The sequence below is a fragment of the Carassius carassius genome, chromosome 34 (assembly GCF_963082965.1).
Source record: "Carassius carassius chromosome 34, fCarCar2.1, whole genome shotgun sequence".
NCBI classification, from domain to species: domain Eukaryota; kingdom Metazoa; phylum Chordata; class Actinopteri; order Cypriniformes; family Cyprinidae; genus Carassius; species Carassius carassius.
Window position 1 is genome coordinate 891,000 of NC_081788.1, and position 17,415 is coordinate 908,414.

Genomic DNA, 17,415 nt, shown 5'->3' on the forward strand with positions numbered 1-17,415 from the left:
TGCTTTTTTAGCCATTTGTTGCCCCCGTGCCAACTTTTTTGAGACCTGTAGCAGGCATTAAATTTTAAATGAGCTAATTAAGTGGATAAAAGTGTAAAATTTCTCAGTTTAAACATTTGCTATGTTATCTATGTTCTATTGTGAATAAAATATTGGCTCATGTGATTTGAAATTCCTTTAGTTTTCATTTTATTAAAATTTAAAAAACGTCCCAACTTTTCCGGAATTCGGGTTGTATATATATATATATAGAATAGGCAAGAAAGCTTTTCAAATCTGGAAAAAACATTTCAGTCTGGGGATTTCTGGTACCTTTAGTTTTATCAAAGAAGAGACGTATTTGTTTTACAGAATATAGTCTGGAGTTTGTATCATTTGTTTCTAAAGATCCTGCTTGTGAATCTGTTTCTTCCATGTAAAAAAAAAAAACCTCTCTTCACTCTCACTTCCATTATCTGAATCATTATCTTATAGGATAGTATATTTACTTACATTTGACCACTGACTTCCCTTCTTCGGTTTCATTTTCATTTGTCACAACACTTTGTTCTTCTGTGTTTTTTGCGGTAAACACATATTTTCCTTACTTTCAGACTGAGAACATGCATTTTCTGACTGACTTACATAAGAAATCTCTGCTCTCTGTTCTGGTTGTTTGCCATTGTTTGTATTTTCCTCTCGGTTTTGTGGCTCTTAGTTTGTCTCTACATGCACATTAGAGCTGCCCTCTCCTGCACTGTGTACAAATTGATGGCGGTCATATAAGTACGATTTAAACCATGCTAATGCACTTCCATTAATGCTAACAAAGTTTTCTATTCTTTGCAAAAGAATGTTGTGGTCAATAGTGTCAAACGCAGAACTAAGATCCAATAGAACTAATAGAGAGATACAACCATGATCAGATGATAAGAGCAGGTCATCAGTCTTGTATCCATCATCACTTTCTAAATTATTTCCGTATCAGCCTGATCGTTCCCTGCTTCCATTCTCTGCACTCCTTCTATTTGTAAAACAACTTCAGTTTCGTTTGCATTTTCATTTATTTCAACTTTCTTCTTGTGTGGACAAATATTTTTCTTATGTCCGATATCTCCGCATTCATAACATTTTAGACTGCCAGTATTTACATAAATCATATAGGACGTTCCTTGATGTTGTAAGCAAAAAGAGATATCCAAAGACGATGATTCCCAAAACATAAACACTTGGCATCTTAATGACAGCGTGTGTTTTAATGCTTAATTCTTACAACCTAGCGGAATCATTTTTATTCTGCTAGCAAGTTTCCCAAACCTGAGTAGTTCTTGCTCAGTTAGGTATGAACGGTGGCACATTAGAAACTGTAACTTTTGTTGAAAGCGAAACCAGCACTGAAATAACACAGAAAACACCACTTATCTACATTCTGCTATCAATCAACCGACCAACAAAACTCTGCTCCTTCAAGAAAATCACAACGGCCATATTCATGCGCGATGCAGAAACTATGTTTTCAATTCCAATTTGTTCACCAACCACAACAAGTACATCTTCCACTGATGCATCGGCAACAGGCACACACATTACTCCATGACGGAGTGAAAGAGAGGAATCCCACCCTCTCGGGTGAGCCTCTATTCTCACACCCTGCCAAAAGGCCCAACAAAAATTTGAAAAAACTAAAAATAAGTAAACTGGCAAAGAAAAAAAGAGAATAAAAGCAAACAAAACAAAAACATAAACAACTTCCCAAGAAAAGAGGAAAGCAGTTGATCTTCTCACTCGTGAAACACTCATGCACCCCATATTTCCGACATTGTATCTAGATGATCTGTGAATCAGGAGCTATGGAAGGTTTAGTCACTGTGTATTCCTCCAGATGTCCGACAGGGAACTGCTATGAAGAACAATCCTGCTCCTCCTCCTCACCCAACAGCAGCCCATCAGTGCAAACACTTCACACTCTTTCGCAAACACTTACTCAATGTTGACTTCAGAAATAGTACTCGAAAGCATGACAGATTACTTTATCTCAGTGACAACCCCTAACCACGTCTTAAACATATATCAATATAATATGTCTAAGACTATCCATTGTACATATATTAAAAGATTTTTTTTTCGGAATCTCTGGATACATTTTTATTCCTGTATTGTTTAAATATATACATTTTTGTTTTTTAGTATCATATTTTTATTCATTAGCTACTTTGCACTTTTTGGACAGTTTTTTTCTTACTGTTACAATGTCTTTTCACTTCTTGTTTTGTGTTTATGCTCTGGCAATACTGTATGTAACTGGCAGTCATCTACTGTAGAAATCCCCATTTCAATGTAAACACACACATACCAGTGCTGTTCTCAGACCACCACTGCTCACTGATTTAATATGTCAGTATTCAAAACCATTTACTCTTCTTACTAAGTACAGGATGTGCTTGTCTTACAGACCATGTTTAAAGCATAATTTGGGTATTTGCTGTAACAAGGTCACTTGTTGGCTGTATAGCTTAGTTTGCCAGTGATTTTCAATATGAGCAAAACTTCTCAAAACAAAGCAAAAACTGAAAGAGGCATCATCATTACATGTGTGAAGAGAACTGACTGTCCAAGCTCTCACACCTCAGAATTGGGTTGTTTATCGTGTGCCGTGTGCTGTTATGCATGCATGTTTGCTAGTCACGCACAGCACAGTTACTATATTGGTCTTATGCAAAATAACCAACTAATCCTGAAGCACTCCTGTTTGCATCTTAGAAGCTGGTGCTGTTTGAGCACAAATGCTCTAGAAATGAACTAGTCATTCCAGTGTTTGGACAGTGTGAAATATCATCTTATCTGATTACATTTTGTACATTTTATGTTTTATCTGATCAAATATCGAATATGCTGCTGTCACCTTTTCATCCTCCCACATTTCTTTCAGCTGAATACCCGGTTAGACTCAATACGTCATGATTATAGAAGTGCAATGGCTTAGAAATGGCACTTCATGTTTACCTTGAGATACAGCAGAACAGGCCAGATGTGATGTTAAGTCATAGTTTAGCTCCATTTCCCTCTTACTGCAAATGAGTCCTCAGTCCATCTTAGTCCAAAGAAACAAGGTGAGAAGATCTTAATGAGGATGTGCATGTTTAAACTGTCTTCTAAAAACCCTGACCACCAAATGATTCATTGGAAATTGCTGCATAGGGTTTACTTGACTCCAATGAAACATTTTCATATGAATCTGACAGAAGAAAAAGAAGGTGTGGTTTCAGTAACACAGTTAGTGTTTAAGCAGTCATGTCAGGGAGATGTGTATCTAGACGAGAGCAAAAGCACTTATGACCTTCAGAAAGTAGATGCTTTTAGGAATCTTTAAGATTCCTTACAACAGAACAGCAATGCATTTTAGGGATTACAGTTTCACGAACCTAGAAGAGGAGGTCATTCTGACAATCTGCTGCTTCTGAATTACTATTGACTGTTCAAATGCGGAGTTTTGCACGTGTGTGTGTGTGTGTGTGTGTGTGCATGTGTGTGAGAGAGAGAGTCGGTCACACAGTGGAGTCAGCTGTCTTAACTGTCCGTGGCTTGTGATCTGCAAACACATACGAGCTTCATCACTGTATCTGTCACGTGACTCTGCTCCTCTTCAGGACTTGAACTTATGGTAAAACTAAGGACATTATTAACGGTTTACATTTATTTTGAAAGATGAAGCTTGCAATTATGGAAAGGGGCGTTACATTTCTGATGAGTGCTTGCGGTGTTTGGCCAATCACAGTGCACTGGGTCAGCTGGCCAATCAGAGCAGACTGTGCGTGTCAGAAGGAGGGACTTTGTAGAAAACGAGCCTCAAACTCACAACCTTTGGATTAGGAGTCCGAAACTGACTTACTAGAGGTGAGATTTTGACAATAACACCCTTACTGTATGTACAGCACAAAGTTTCAATAAAAACTAATTTAACAAATTTTTTTTTTCATGTTTTCATGTTCCAAAGGTTATAGTATAGCAGATTATTTATATTTATGTTCATATTTATTTATTTATGTATGTCTGTGTGTGTATGTACAGTGCATGCATAATTATTAGGTAAGTTGATATTCTGATCATATTTTGTTTTACCAAGAACATTTTACCAAACCACTGTCACACGTGCTTACTGTGCTAGAGCAAACAGACACAGAACATAGGAGATTCCAATAATCATATAGCTTCATTGAACAGACCATCAGGAAAGCACACGTAGCACTGGGGTGAGACCAACAATACCGGTTGAGAATTGAGGGGCAGAACACACTTTAAATACACAGGAAACTAATCAGACACACCTGGGATAAATGGAACTGAATGGGGAACACTTGGAACAAATAATAACTATAAGGACAGGAATGGGAAGGACCAAATAAGGGCATAGGAGGAACACACGGAGAACAAAACACAGAACAGAGTGTGACATTACCCCCCCAGTTTTGGGAAATGGTGTGTAACAACTCATAATTATAACGTTATTATTGTAATAAAATGTTCAAAATGTAATAATTTTCCAAAACGTGATAAATCAATGTAATAACAATTCTTGAATGTAATACCATTTTTTTCATGTAATATAATAGGTTATTGTATTGGAAATCCATTACATTAAGAACACACTGTCGCAACTTATAATGTAATAACAGTTCATAAGGTAATACCAGCACATAATTTAAAACAATTATTATTATTATTAGAATGTCATAATTATCTTTCAATATAATACATTTGAGAACCAAACATCATAGTTTTATTAAAAGAAAATTAGGCTTATTTGGCTACATTGTGAACTTTTGTATTTTTGTATCATTTGCTTCTGCTCTGGAATGGCATGCCTTTCTGATGATGTCAGTTTGAGGATCCAGCTTAACCACGCCCCTCCAACCATTAGTCTGCTGTGAGTGAGAGATGAGAGGCGGAGCCCCGCCCTATACTCAATATTCAATTTCAGTTGGACATGCGCCACCACACTGAAATCCAGTCAGCAGAAACTTATGGTTCACAAAGACTTTAAAATACATATGTCAGCAAACTGCACTTGTTCATCGATGTGCATTTAACGCATGGCCAAAGAAAGAACATAATCTAAGTGTTTAAAACATGCAAAGTATGATTGCCAGCTGTTCCTGTATTTAAGCACCATTCCACATTAAATCCATACAGAAAGCAGTTTATCATGTCATGCTTATCCTGTTTAGGGAGCTAATCAAATTTTTTTTAAAAGAAGAGAGCACCTAGTTATAATAACATTTGACAAAATCTTCTGTGTATATTTGTATTTGCGCTCTGGAGAGCCTCGGATGTTTCTATTACGTTATGTTTGCAGCGTTGAGCAGTGTAGCTAATCACAGTCTATCAGGGCACCATACAGACTTTTATTAAAGAGTTTGCTGATTTTACATCCTTGGAGAGTCTTTAGCCACTCAAACTCTCCTTCTCACCGTGCATTAGGAGGATATAGACACACGTCCTCTTGCAGGCAGTTTCGAAACATTTTATGTTGATTGGAAATACTTAATTATTGCCTTGATGGTGGAAATGGGAATTTTCACTGCTCTAGCTCTTTTCTTATGGCCACTTCACTAATTTGTGAAGCTCAATTATCTTTTGCTGCACATCAGAAATATATTCTTTGGATTTTCTCATTGTGATGGATGATTAAGGGAATTTGAGCTTTGTTTTCCCTCCTCTTTATATTTCTGTGAAACAGGAAGCCATGGCTGTATAATTTAATGTTTATAATGACCCTGGAGTACCCAAAATTGTGAATATGAATGGAAATATACTTCAGAGATATTTTACTCAAAATAATTCCATCCAAGTCCATCATGTATTTGAGAAAAACATTCATTTCATAATGATATTTCCCCCATTTTAAATTCTTAATATCCAATGAAAGTTTAGATTGGGATTTTAAAAAAAAAATAAAAGATCAAAAGAATTAACTATATATATATATATATGTATATACCATTTGCTGAATTACTATATTTGTTTCTAAGTTTATGTTGGTGTTATTGGCAAAATTTCACGTGTTGTAAGTCAGTCTTGTAACAACCCAAGTACTGTACATATTAGGGGAGGTATTGTCTACGTGACATATTGGTTAAATATTTTCAGTCAGTTTGCACAGAAGACATTAACTATGGCTTTGTAAACATAATTTGTATTAATGAATGGACTTTGTTTTAAACTGAGAGGTAAATTTGCAGACGGTCCCTAAAGCAGCTTAGATAAAGATATACGAATATACAGCGAATATCAAACCTAAAACTAACTTTACGCTGCACAAATTTGCATGCATTTTACTGTTGGTCAAACTAGTCCAAGAGGGTTCCGGATTCTGAATGGGGAAAAAGTAAGAAAATCATCGTGACCACATGAAAACGGTTTTACATGAAGGGTTTTTCCTGTACAAGACAGAGAGTAAACATCATGGGTCTGAGTATATTAAACTGGGCTTATAATCAGACTCCAGTTTGAATGTTTGATATATTTATTTAAAACATTTGTTCCAAGATGCTGACGTTCAGTGGTACAGCATAAATACAAAGTCTACTGAAGCATGTCATTAAATATGAAAATACAACGTTTACATAAATTCTTCCTCAGATGTTATCTTCTGGAGAATTTCTTATCTTCAGGCAGCAATGTTCTTCCCTCGAGGGAATGCTTACTGGATAATCAGTCAGAATGATCCTATGAGAACAGCACCACAACGTCACAGTTACAGGAGCTTTCCTTTGAGTCCAGACTTTCCAGGTCGTGTGCGTTTTCACTTTTAGAAAAGTCATAGCAGAAGCCATGAAAACCGCTCTGGGGCTTTGCTGGGAGATTATTTCATTCTGAATTTCCCCATTTTTAAGTGGCTTTGGATAAAAGTGTCTTGTAAATTAATACAGCAAGAGATTCGCCTTAAGCAGGCGATAACATAAGAAGTGCAAACAATACGAAGTTCCAAGCATTGTCTAGAATAGCTGGAGCCTCCAAAGCCCCAGGCTGCTCCAGATAACGGTAGCTACTGAATGAAGCTGAACACCGGGGCTCTTGGGTTCTCTCGTCACAGACAGAGCCGGAGCTGTACCAGGAAGCTCACAGGAACACAGTTTGATGTTTCTGCCCCCTGCTGGACAGACTGTAAAGCTGGAGTCACTTCTGAATGGTCTTCCTCCTTCCCTCGGTGTAAGAATAAGAGGACCGTGAGAGTTCAGGCAAAGAGAGCAGCTGTCTCGTCCTGCTAGGATTTCACTAGAAGCTCTGGCGCAGAGTTTTTCTTTCTGGACAAACATGCAGATACCACTTTACTGCGGCGCTTTTTGTGCCTCCATATCTTTCGCTTTGATTTCACTGATTTCCGTGAGGACTGGGGTAAGCCCGTTCCAGGTAGCCCTGCCTCTAGTCTGGGCGCGAGCTGACGTGACATGAAGAACGACATCGCTTTGGACAGAAGACGGGGCCAGCATCGCCCACTCCCTTGGGCTTCTCCAGCTCCATCCCCTGAGTCGGTCAGGTCATGAATTAAAGAGGACAGGTCCTTCGGGAGACAGTACTTTGGGACACAGCGGAGCTGTTTTGCGATGTAAGTGCTGCTGGTGCTGTTGTTAAGGTTCTGGAAGCACACCAGTCCAAACCCCCTGGCGTGGCCATCGCTGTGTAATCCCGTCCACAGACAGCAGAGGGCAGCGTTGAGCACAGGAGCCGTGATAGAGGACAACTCCGCTGCCTTCTCCATCCATTCCCCATCACAGCACTTCTGCTCTTCCTCTTCAGCAGCACTATACAGCCCAGTCTCAGAGAACTGAGATCCAGCGCCCCAATCGCTCTTCGCCAGTCTCAGAAAAGCCTGAAGGGCGTCAGGGCTCCAGGCGATCAGGACAAGACCTCCTGCCTTCTGCACGGCCTGACACTGTCCGTACAGCCACGGCACGGGCCCCAGCTGAGCCAGAGAGGACGCCCACTGCGCCAGCCGCACATCCATCGAGAGCTCCCCCTGCAGGACGGAGGCTAGGCTGCAGACGGCAGAGATGTGCGCGGCGTCATCGGACGAGCACACGAGCAGCATGGGACGTCTCAGCCACACTGCAGAAACAAAGACATGTTCCTCTCTCACAGAGACTAACCAGGGACACAAACATTTTCAACAAATTGGCCTTCAACATAAGATCAATACATGCATGTACCAAGTGTTTTGTGTGCAAGTAGTTTCATGTTTCCGGCCAAACATCAACAAGAAGTGTCTACAGACTGACCTTTTGTTCTTCTTTTGAGCAGGTAGCACGTGATGGAGACCAGCACAGTCCCCACAGCCAGAAGAGTCAGTGCAGAGCCAGTGATGAGACCCCAGCGCCTGTGTGTGACTGTGAAGGACCAGGATGAGGGACACTGTCTACATCCATCTGTCAGCAAGTGTGTGTCAATGATTACAGAGGTTTCTACTTACAGTCAGGACAGATGATTCGTCTTCCGTAGAGATCCGAGCGCCACACCTACAGACACACAGCAGCAGATCAGCTCACACACTCATACTGGGGTCGGGAGATATCTCAATGTTTTGGAAAAACACTGATCAAAAATGTTCTGTGTGAATCTGTGTTAAAGTGTAATTTATTTCTGTGATGCTCCGCTGTATTTTCAGCATCATTCCTCCAGTCTTCAGTGTCACATGATCTTCAGAAATCATAATAATATGATGATTTACTGCTCAAGAGACATTTCTGATTATTAACAATGAGATGCAACAATTTACTGAGAGCAACATTTGTGTACACTGTTTAGTGCCTATTATTAAAAATAGTAAATAGTAATATGTTACATTGTATAGCAATACATTGCACATTTAATGTAAATAAATGGTTATTCTGCATAAAGATTTATACATTTTTCCTGCAAAAAATGTATTGTTTGAGATCACTTCCAGCTCAGCTGAGCTGGAAAGACATAGAAAGAGTTATGAAGTATGAACGGACAGCCTGCAAACGAAAGCTAGGAGTGTGTGTGTGTGTGTGTGTGTGTGTGTGTGGTTACCTGCACACACAGTGCTGATGAGAGGAAGGGGAAGGGCAGGCTCAGCTGGGCCTCAGTGGCGCCCCCGTGCTGAAGAGTGTGTGAGGGACAATCAGTTAGCTTCTATCACACTCACGCTTCAACAACACACCCATTCTACATTACTACACAGCTTCTTACCACATCTGAGTTGAGATTAATATTTTAAATTATCATGAGAAGAAAAGCTATATAAGAAATCTGTTATATTCTAGGTACAGTGTGCTGCTTGTTATACAAACATATTGTAGTGCAGAACTAACGACTATTAGAAGCACTACAGCGAGTGGATCAAACCTGCATGAGCACATCATTTATCCCTTGGCCTTGTGAAATCTAGCTTACTACTGCATTATCTACCATTAACAAACATCTTGCCATCATCATCATCATCAATGCCTTTAGCTCTGTAGTAAAAACTTCTTCAGTGATGATTAGCAATGCTCCTCAGTGATGTGTTCTTCCTTCATGTGCTATTACTGTATTGCTGAATGCAAACACTCACTGAATCTGGAATAAACTCTTTAAACAGCAGGAAATCTAAATCTACTAACCACCAGCTGTGAGATGACGCTCCCTTGAGATGAACACATCTCTCCCCATCTGGAGCACAGCTGAGCAGAAAACCAAGCGGAGACACTGGAGGACAGGAGCAGGTGCAGGTGCAGAGACCCAGGGACGACCCTCACGCTCCAATCAGAGCCGCCCTCTGACAGAGAGAGAGAGAGAGAGAGAGAGAGAGAGAGAAGAGTCAGACCGGAGGACAGACATCAGCACTCTTCATCACACTCACTCCCACACCCCTCACCTGACTCGAATGGACAGAAGACTCGATGACTGCCATTCAGAGAAAACTGCAACCAACACATCACAGACATAAGAAACATGAACGTCTGAACCATGCAATACTCTGAGCTTGATCATGCGTTACCTTCACACACATCTGAGGGTGTCTGTCTACAGCAGACACGTTATACTCCTGTTGAAAGAGCAGAATGCTTTCAGTGGGTCTGCTCAATACACTGGGCATAGTATGCATGAAATACTTCAGTCACAGAATATATAGTACATGCAGTGCATCCAAGCTGACATTTAATTTTTACTGAGAAAAGATATCCATCTTAAAATATCTCTCTTAATGCATTTGACTGGACTTTTAAAACAACTTTTTACACAAAATATTTAACATAATGAGGTCATGTCAGGACATATGATCTACTGTTTCATATATTATTTCTGAAACATGCACAGTATGCAGTAAGTGAACTCCGTTCATCTAGGCACTTATGATGCTCGTGGGATCACGTACCAGTTTGGTCTTGTGGAGGGTGGTGTTGGGGGCGGGGACACAGTGAGAGCTCTGCGTGCTGATTCGCCAGCACAGAGAGACGGAGGGATCTGATTGGTCAGCGGGGCAGAGAGGCTCCCAACGCAGAACAGAGCCACGAACTGTAACTGAGCTCGAGGACAAGACATCACCTCCATCTGCAGACACAGAGACAGCCTACATTAGACCACACTAAACCAGGTCCAGAACCTCCTGAACCGGCCGCAGTACAGTTAGTCTGCTGTTACTCCATAGCGCTCCAGAAACGAACTGTGTTCCCTTATCAAAAGTTACTCTCGATACTGTGCTCAATAGTGCTAATGAGAACTTTCTTTGTTCGACCAGTTGTGAAGCATGTGTGTCAAACACGTCAAGAATTGGCTTAAATAACCTCGCCAGGTGGTGACATGCACCTGCAGGTTATAAATACATGTGAAACGGACACCTCTTCAGGTTTCTTTGTCTTCAGAGACCGCATTGTGTGTGTGTGTGTGTCACGCTGCTGAAAGCATTATAGTTTAAAAGGTAAAAAAAAAAAAAAAGAGTTTTAACAACTTACTATTCTTACTGATTCTATAAGAGATACGTGCCTCGCTCTCCATGGCCGATCTGAAGAGAAATCGCATGTTTATTGTTTGAAAGAAAAGCAGGCTGCTGTCGCATTCTAGAGTGACAGATGTGAGCACCACGGTTTACTTCCAATTCTTTTCTTTCATGAGGAACGAGCTGCTTCCCGCTCATTAAGATTGCGCTTTGATCTGGAAGATCGGAAGGTTCTCGCGCCCACCTCCGAAGCGTGCTCAGGCACTTCTTCAGATTGGGCAGAGGCTGCTGTAGCTCTAGCTTCTGTTGAAATGGACATTGAGAGTGCTCTCTCATAGCGCTCCTCTTGCGGTTATAAGCACATGAGGAGTTACTATGGGGTGACTCGTGTAGTGACCAGATTAAAGCCTTAAAATTAGATTTTTAAAAAGAATAATAAAAAAAAATAAAAAAACTGATCTAGCTCCTCTGGGGCAGGAGGCTCAAAGAGAGAGTGTGGCGAGTTTTGCGCCCCCTCTTAAGACTGGGGAGCAACTTGTAGCACTTTGAGGCTGCAGATGGAGCTGGACCAAAGTACGGTCATTACCCCCCCCCCCCCCAACAAACAAAGGTGTGGTCTTGACACAGGAATTGCAGACTCTGCTGGTTAAAGGGGCCATAGAATGTGTTCTCCTGCCAGACAGAGAGTCAGGCTATTACAGTCAGTATTTCTTGATTTCCAAGAAAGACGGGGGGCTGCGTCCAATCTTAGATCTTCGCGGGTTGAACTGTTACCTAACGGTCTAAAGGACGCATATTTCCATATAGAAATATTGCCACAACTCAGGAGGTTCCTGAGGTTCGGTTTCGGGGTTAAGCTTACCAGAATCGGGTTCTTCCATTCGGCCTAGCCTTGTCATCACGCACTTATACGAAATCCATGGATGCAGCTCTGGCTCCTCTACAACTCCAGGGCATCCGCATTTTAAAATATATAAATGACTGGCAGTTTCAAGAGCTTGCACTACGACATCAGGATGTCTTAACGCCAAGAAAAGCTATCTCTCTCCTGCTCAGAGGACAACGTATTTGGGGGTGGTATGGGATTCGATCACAATATGGGCACAGCTGTCTCCCAGTTTCTTACTTTGGGTCCCACTCTAGGTCCGTGTTGTCATCGCAAAATGCTAATGACAGACGCTTCCCTCATGGGCTGAGGAGCGGTATTAGATGGCCGTACAGCCCAAGGGATCTGGAGAGGTCATCTTCTCGAATTGGCACATCAATTGCTTAGAAATGAAGACTGTATTTCTGGCCCTGAAATACTTCCTCCAGCAGTTGAAAGGCTACCATGTCCTAGTGCGGGTGGACAACATATCTGTAGTCTCTTACATAAATCACCAGGGCGGACTGTGGTTGAGCTGCTTGAAAGAGTTAGAACACCAGGTTCTGCTTTGGGCACAGGACCAGTTCCTGTCCCTCAGGGCAATTTACTCTTACTGATAGCGCCTTGTTGGCCAAGCAGAGTCTGGTTCTCAGATCAAATATCCCTCCTCGATGGCTTGCCATGGGTGATTCCAGTCAGGAGAGATCTCTCTCAGGCAAAGGGGACAGTATTTCATCCCCGGCCTGAGCTTTGGAACCTTTCATGTCTGGACCCTGAGGGGGACCAACTAAGAGATGCTGGCCTTCGAGCCAATGTAACAGACTATTCTAAGTGCTAGGGCTCCCTCCACTAGAAGAATGTATGCCCTCAGTTGGAGTGCTTTCGAGGACTGGTGCATGACACATCATGTAGACCCAGCTCACTGCCAAATTGTTTCAGTGCTGGAGTTCCTGCAAGAGAAATTGTCCTCAGGCACATGCCCTAGTACTCTCAGAACTTTCATGGCCGCTAGTTTGGCTTACCATGTTTTAATTGATGGGGTTTCTGTGGGAAAGCACACTAGTCGCCCGTTTCATTCGTGGGGCTAAGTGGTTGAAGCATCCACTAGAGCTACGGTCCCTTCAGGGGATTTAGCCATAGTGCTTGAAAGGCTGGCTGGCACCCCTTTCGAACCATTAGAATCAGCACCTGCCAGACTCTAAATATGTTTTTTCTTATGGCCATTACCTCTCTAAAGAGGCTTACAGGCTTTGTCAGTCCTGCCATCCTGTTTCGATTTTGCCCCTGGGCGAGTCAAAGTTATTTTGCATCCTCACCCTAATTATCTTCTAAAAGTTCCTTTCTCGACCATATATCCTGTCATTCTCGATGCCTTCTGTCCTCTGTCATTCACAACACCGGAGCAGGAAAGACTTCACTTGCTCTTCAGATTAACGTCCACCAAACTAGCCAGTCATACACATTGGGAGAGGGATGCTATTGCTCAAGTGTGTGATGCGGCAGGTTGGTCCTGTCCACACACATTTGTCAGGTTCTATAGTTTCGATGTCCATCCTACTCATTCTTGAAGCCTTCTGTCCTCCACCATTCACAACACTGGAGCAGGAAAGACTTCACTTACTGTGTACAGTATGTGCTCTTCAGATTTAAATCAACCGCACTAGTCAGTGGCATAAGTCAGAGCAGCTTTTCATATGTCATGGGGGCCGCAACCAAGGGTGCAGCTGACACCAGGCAAACAGTTTCACATTGGGTGAGGGATGCTATTGCCCTAGCCTACGAGGCGCGTGGTCAAACTTCGCCTCTAGGAGTTAGGGCCCAATCAACCATGGGGGTTGCATCTTCAATGGCTTTAGCAAGAGGTGCGCCCTTGCAGCAATTGTGTGATGCGGCAGGTTGGTCCTCTCTGCACACATTTGTCAGATTCTATAGTTTGGATGTTGATGCTACTCCGGGCTCTCATGCCCTGGAGTCCACATCCCAGAGTCATGTCTGAGACCTCTTCGATGTGTGTGAGCACACACTACACAATCCCGGGGTGTCCAGACACTTACAGTGCGGCGGCTTGGTATTCTCGTTCCCATTAGTGCTATTGAGCGCAGCATCGAGAGTAGCTTTTGATAAGGGAACGGCTTGGATTACTTTGCTGTAACCCTGTTCCCTGAAAAAGCGGCAATGAGATGCTGTGCCTCAATGCCGCACTGTCAACGTGTCTCTTCAGACAAAGGGGTAACCTGAAGATGTGTCCGTTTCACGTCTATTTATGACCTGCAGGTGAACGTTATCAATGACGTCACCTGCCAAGGTTATTTAAACCAATTCTTGGAGTGTTTGACACACATGCTTCACAACCGGTCAAACAAAGAATATTCTCATTAGCGCTACTGAGCGCAGCATCTCATTCCCACTTTTTCAGGGAACAGGGTTACAGCCAAGTAACCCAAGCCGTTCCACATGCTCTAACTCAGATGTTATACAGTGGTTCAGTTTTAACATTTATAATGAACATTTCTCTCATTTTACCAGCAATCATTGAAATTTTCCACTGACTGGCTGCACAGCAGCTGCTTCTTTTTGATCGGTACATGTCACGTTCCCTTCTGGTTGAGTTATCACTTTGATTATGCACGTCAACGTCAACACTAATAATATCGAATGATAACAAATGATCAGATGACTCACGTGGAAGTGCTCTCTCTCTTAATGGACACTGAGTGTTTCTTCTGGAATCAGGGACTGGAAACCACAGCTGTGAAACACAATAACACACATTACTAAGGATTTTCAGAAACAACAACAGTGTGTGTGTGGTCATGTTTTTGTGACATATCAGGAACTCTGTATAATGACATGGGTATGACACAGGTATTACAAGGAGAGGGTGACTTATGAGGACATAACCCATGTCCCCATTTTTCAAGTTTTTTTAAGAAAGTAAGAATGCACAAAGTTTCCTGTGAGGGTTAGGGTAAGGTTTAGGGTTTGTGTAGGGCAGTGGTTCTCAACCCACGGACCGCAGGCCGCATACGGCCCGTCACGAATTCAAATGCGGCCCACCATATGCTGAATTAAAAAAAAAAACTTTCAGTTTTACAATTAATTTAATTTTTTACATTAATTAAAAAATTTAGGCTACTAATGAAATAAGCTATATCCAAATGTTTTTATGTGAAATTATTTTGTTTTTCGAATATTATTTTCAGACATGAGCAGACCTACTCACATATTGTTACGCATTTAACGAATACATACAAGCGCGCACTTTGGCAGAATTAAATTCAAATAGTCATCAAAAGCCATTAGTTAAGGTAAAATTGCATCATTTATTTATTTATTTATTTCAAGGATAGCCCCTTGAGATGTGCCATCTCATTTTCGAGGGGGTCCTAACAATAATGATAAACAATACAAAATAATAATAAAGAGTAAGTATTAAAGATAATTCCAAACTCATAAACACAAAGACACACACTCATTCACATACCCACGCACACTCCAACAATGCTCCCCGAAACTAGCACCTCCCAGCCCCCAGCCAGTATTTCACAAACTTTGCACAGATATGGTATGATAAAAAAATATAAAAAAAATACTGAGATACAAAAACACAAAATAAAATAAATTCCCTGTGCGAAAAATAGAAATTGACATTTGCACACATAAGCATACTATACACCCCTTATGAATACAGCAGCTTGCATGCACAGGTAAAATATGCAATACATATTTATACAAAAATACACACATATATATACAATACACTGGACCGTGAGTAATATGAGTCTTAAAACAGTTCAGAAACAAGAACAGGATGTTTGAAAATGGGTAATTAAAGATGATTTGAAAATATGAAAAGAAGTAATCGACCTAAGAGAGGAAGGAAGATTATTCCAATCTGATGGAGCTTTGAATTTAAAAGCACGACGACCAATTTCTTTACTGATTCTAGGAGTAACTAGAAACAGTTGACCCATGTGCCTGAGGCTGTATTGAGAGCTGAGAGGGATTAAATGGTCTTTCAGATATGATGGGAAATTAAAATAGAAACATTTGAAAATGAGTGTTAACCAGTGGAGTTGCCTTCTGTACTTCGGTGCAGGCCAGTTCAAGGACTCATACATTAAACAGTGATGGGTTCTATAAGGACACCTGAGCACAAATCTACATAGACTATTATATAATACGTTAAGAGGACTGAGATTAGTTTCAGAGGTGTTACCATAGATCACGTCAGCATAGTCCAATATTGGGAATATTAGTTGTGTTATAATTCTTTTCCGAACTTCTTGTGAAAAACAATCAGCCGAACACGATAAAGTGATTATCGTTCTAATTTATCGTTAAATTTGTCAGAATGGACAAATTTGTTTTTAAGTGAGAAAAAAGAAATGTGAAAAATGCTAGTGAATGAACACGTACAAACAAGAATAGTCGCAGTATCAGTAGTGAAGGAGAAGTGCTGGATTTTCGGTTTGCCCCGCAACTCACTTGAAGTTAAGGTAAATAAAAACACCATATACTACGTAGCAATCCTTAATTGAAGAAATGTGGCAAAACATCTCTTGAGAGAACATAGGCTACATTTGTGAACGCACATTTTCTGCAATGTTGCGCATCAGGTCATGCTCCCGTACGCATCTTACAGACTGCATCTTAAGCCATATGTTAAACTTTCCGCATCCGCGAGTCCGCTATGGACCGCTAGGTAGGTGTGACGTATACATAGTCATCGGAGAGTGTGTGCCGAGGCTCTGAGCAGACGACAGTGCGGACAGGTGTGCGTGGTCAGTAGGCTTCAAAAGCACAATTGCACATGTGCAGGTAGTGTGAAGAAGCTCATTGCTACTCGAACCTGTGCAATCCGTCAATAAAAGAATATAAAGACAGTCAGATGTGCAATAATTCTGGGCAATTGTTTGTTAACATGTTTGTTGCAGAGCGAACCATCAGCCTGCGCATTCAGAAGTATAAATTGAAGTCTGCCTCCATTCTGGCTGTGTAAGCGTCCGGATCGTTTAAGCAGAAAATATAACACAGGCGTTACAATCGCAACTTCTTTGTGCTGTTACTCTTTTCGAGCTGAATCTCACATAAATGGTCAGCTCCCGACAGCCTCAGGTGTTTTATTTATGGGGACTAGAATTATTTATTTATTTCAATGAATGTAATAGATTATATATCATAATATTTAGGCTATAATATTATACATTTTTGAGGTTGATTTGTATTGGTGACGTAATATGTAAATTATATGCGTGCGGCCCGCGAGAATGGCACTTGGACCATAGTGTGGCCCGCTGGAAAAAAAGGTTGAGAAGCACTGGTGTAGGGCTATAGAATATACAGTATAAAAACCATTATGCCTATGGGATGTGTGTGTGTGTGTGTGTGTGTGTGAGAAGAGCAGCACACCTGCACACAGACACAGGGCACCAGGTTGGGCAGTCTCAGATCAACGGTTGGCTGAAGCTTGGGGTCAATCTGCAACACAAACACAAACACAACACCTCACTGAAGACCATATCACTTTCTGACGGCCACAGCTTCTTTTGAAGTACATACGGTCATCTTATAAATCTACTGAAACACTGTGTATGCAGAGTAAGACTCTACATTAGATTTCCACAAGGAG

At 41.3% G+C, this 17,415-nt stretch overlaps 1 protein-coding gene across 1 annotated transcript; it reads right to left on the reverse strand.

The window, feature by feature from the left end:
- Positions 1-7,024: 7,024 nt before the first annotated feature.
- On the reverse strand, positions 7,025-17,351 carry LOC132114603 (interleukin-17 receptor E). The gene is made up of 11 exons (XM_059522803.1): positions 17,346-17,351; positions 17,196-17,264; positions 14,466-14,532; positions 10,358-10,533; positions 9,980-10,027; positions 9,857-9,902; positions 9,603-9,757; positions 9,031-9,099; positions 8,447-8,492; positions 8,256-8,363; positions 7,025-8,085 (listed from the first exon to the last, which is right to left on the reverse strand). Exons 1-11 carry the CDS (start codon positions 17,349-17,351, stop codon positions 7,244-7,246), a joined length of 1,632 nt encoding a protein of 543 aa, XP_059378786.1. The 3' UTR covers positions 7,025-7,243.
- Positions 17,352-17,415: the final 64 nt, after the last annotated feature.

Bases quoted from the DNA above. Each gene is read 5' to 3' on its own strand.
- LOC132114603 (XM_059522803.1), bottom strand. The intron at 10,534-14,465 runs GTGAGTCATCTG...CTGTGTCTGCAG, and splicing joins AAGAGAGAGAGCACTTCCAC to ATGGAGGTGATGTCTTGTCC. The intron at 8,086-8,255 runs GTCAGTCTGTAG...TTGTTTCTGCAG, and splicing joins GCTCAAAAGAAGAACAAAAG to TGTGGCTGAGACGTCCCATG.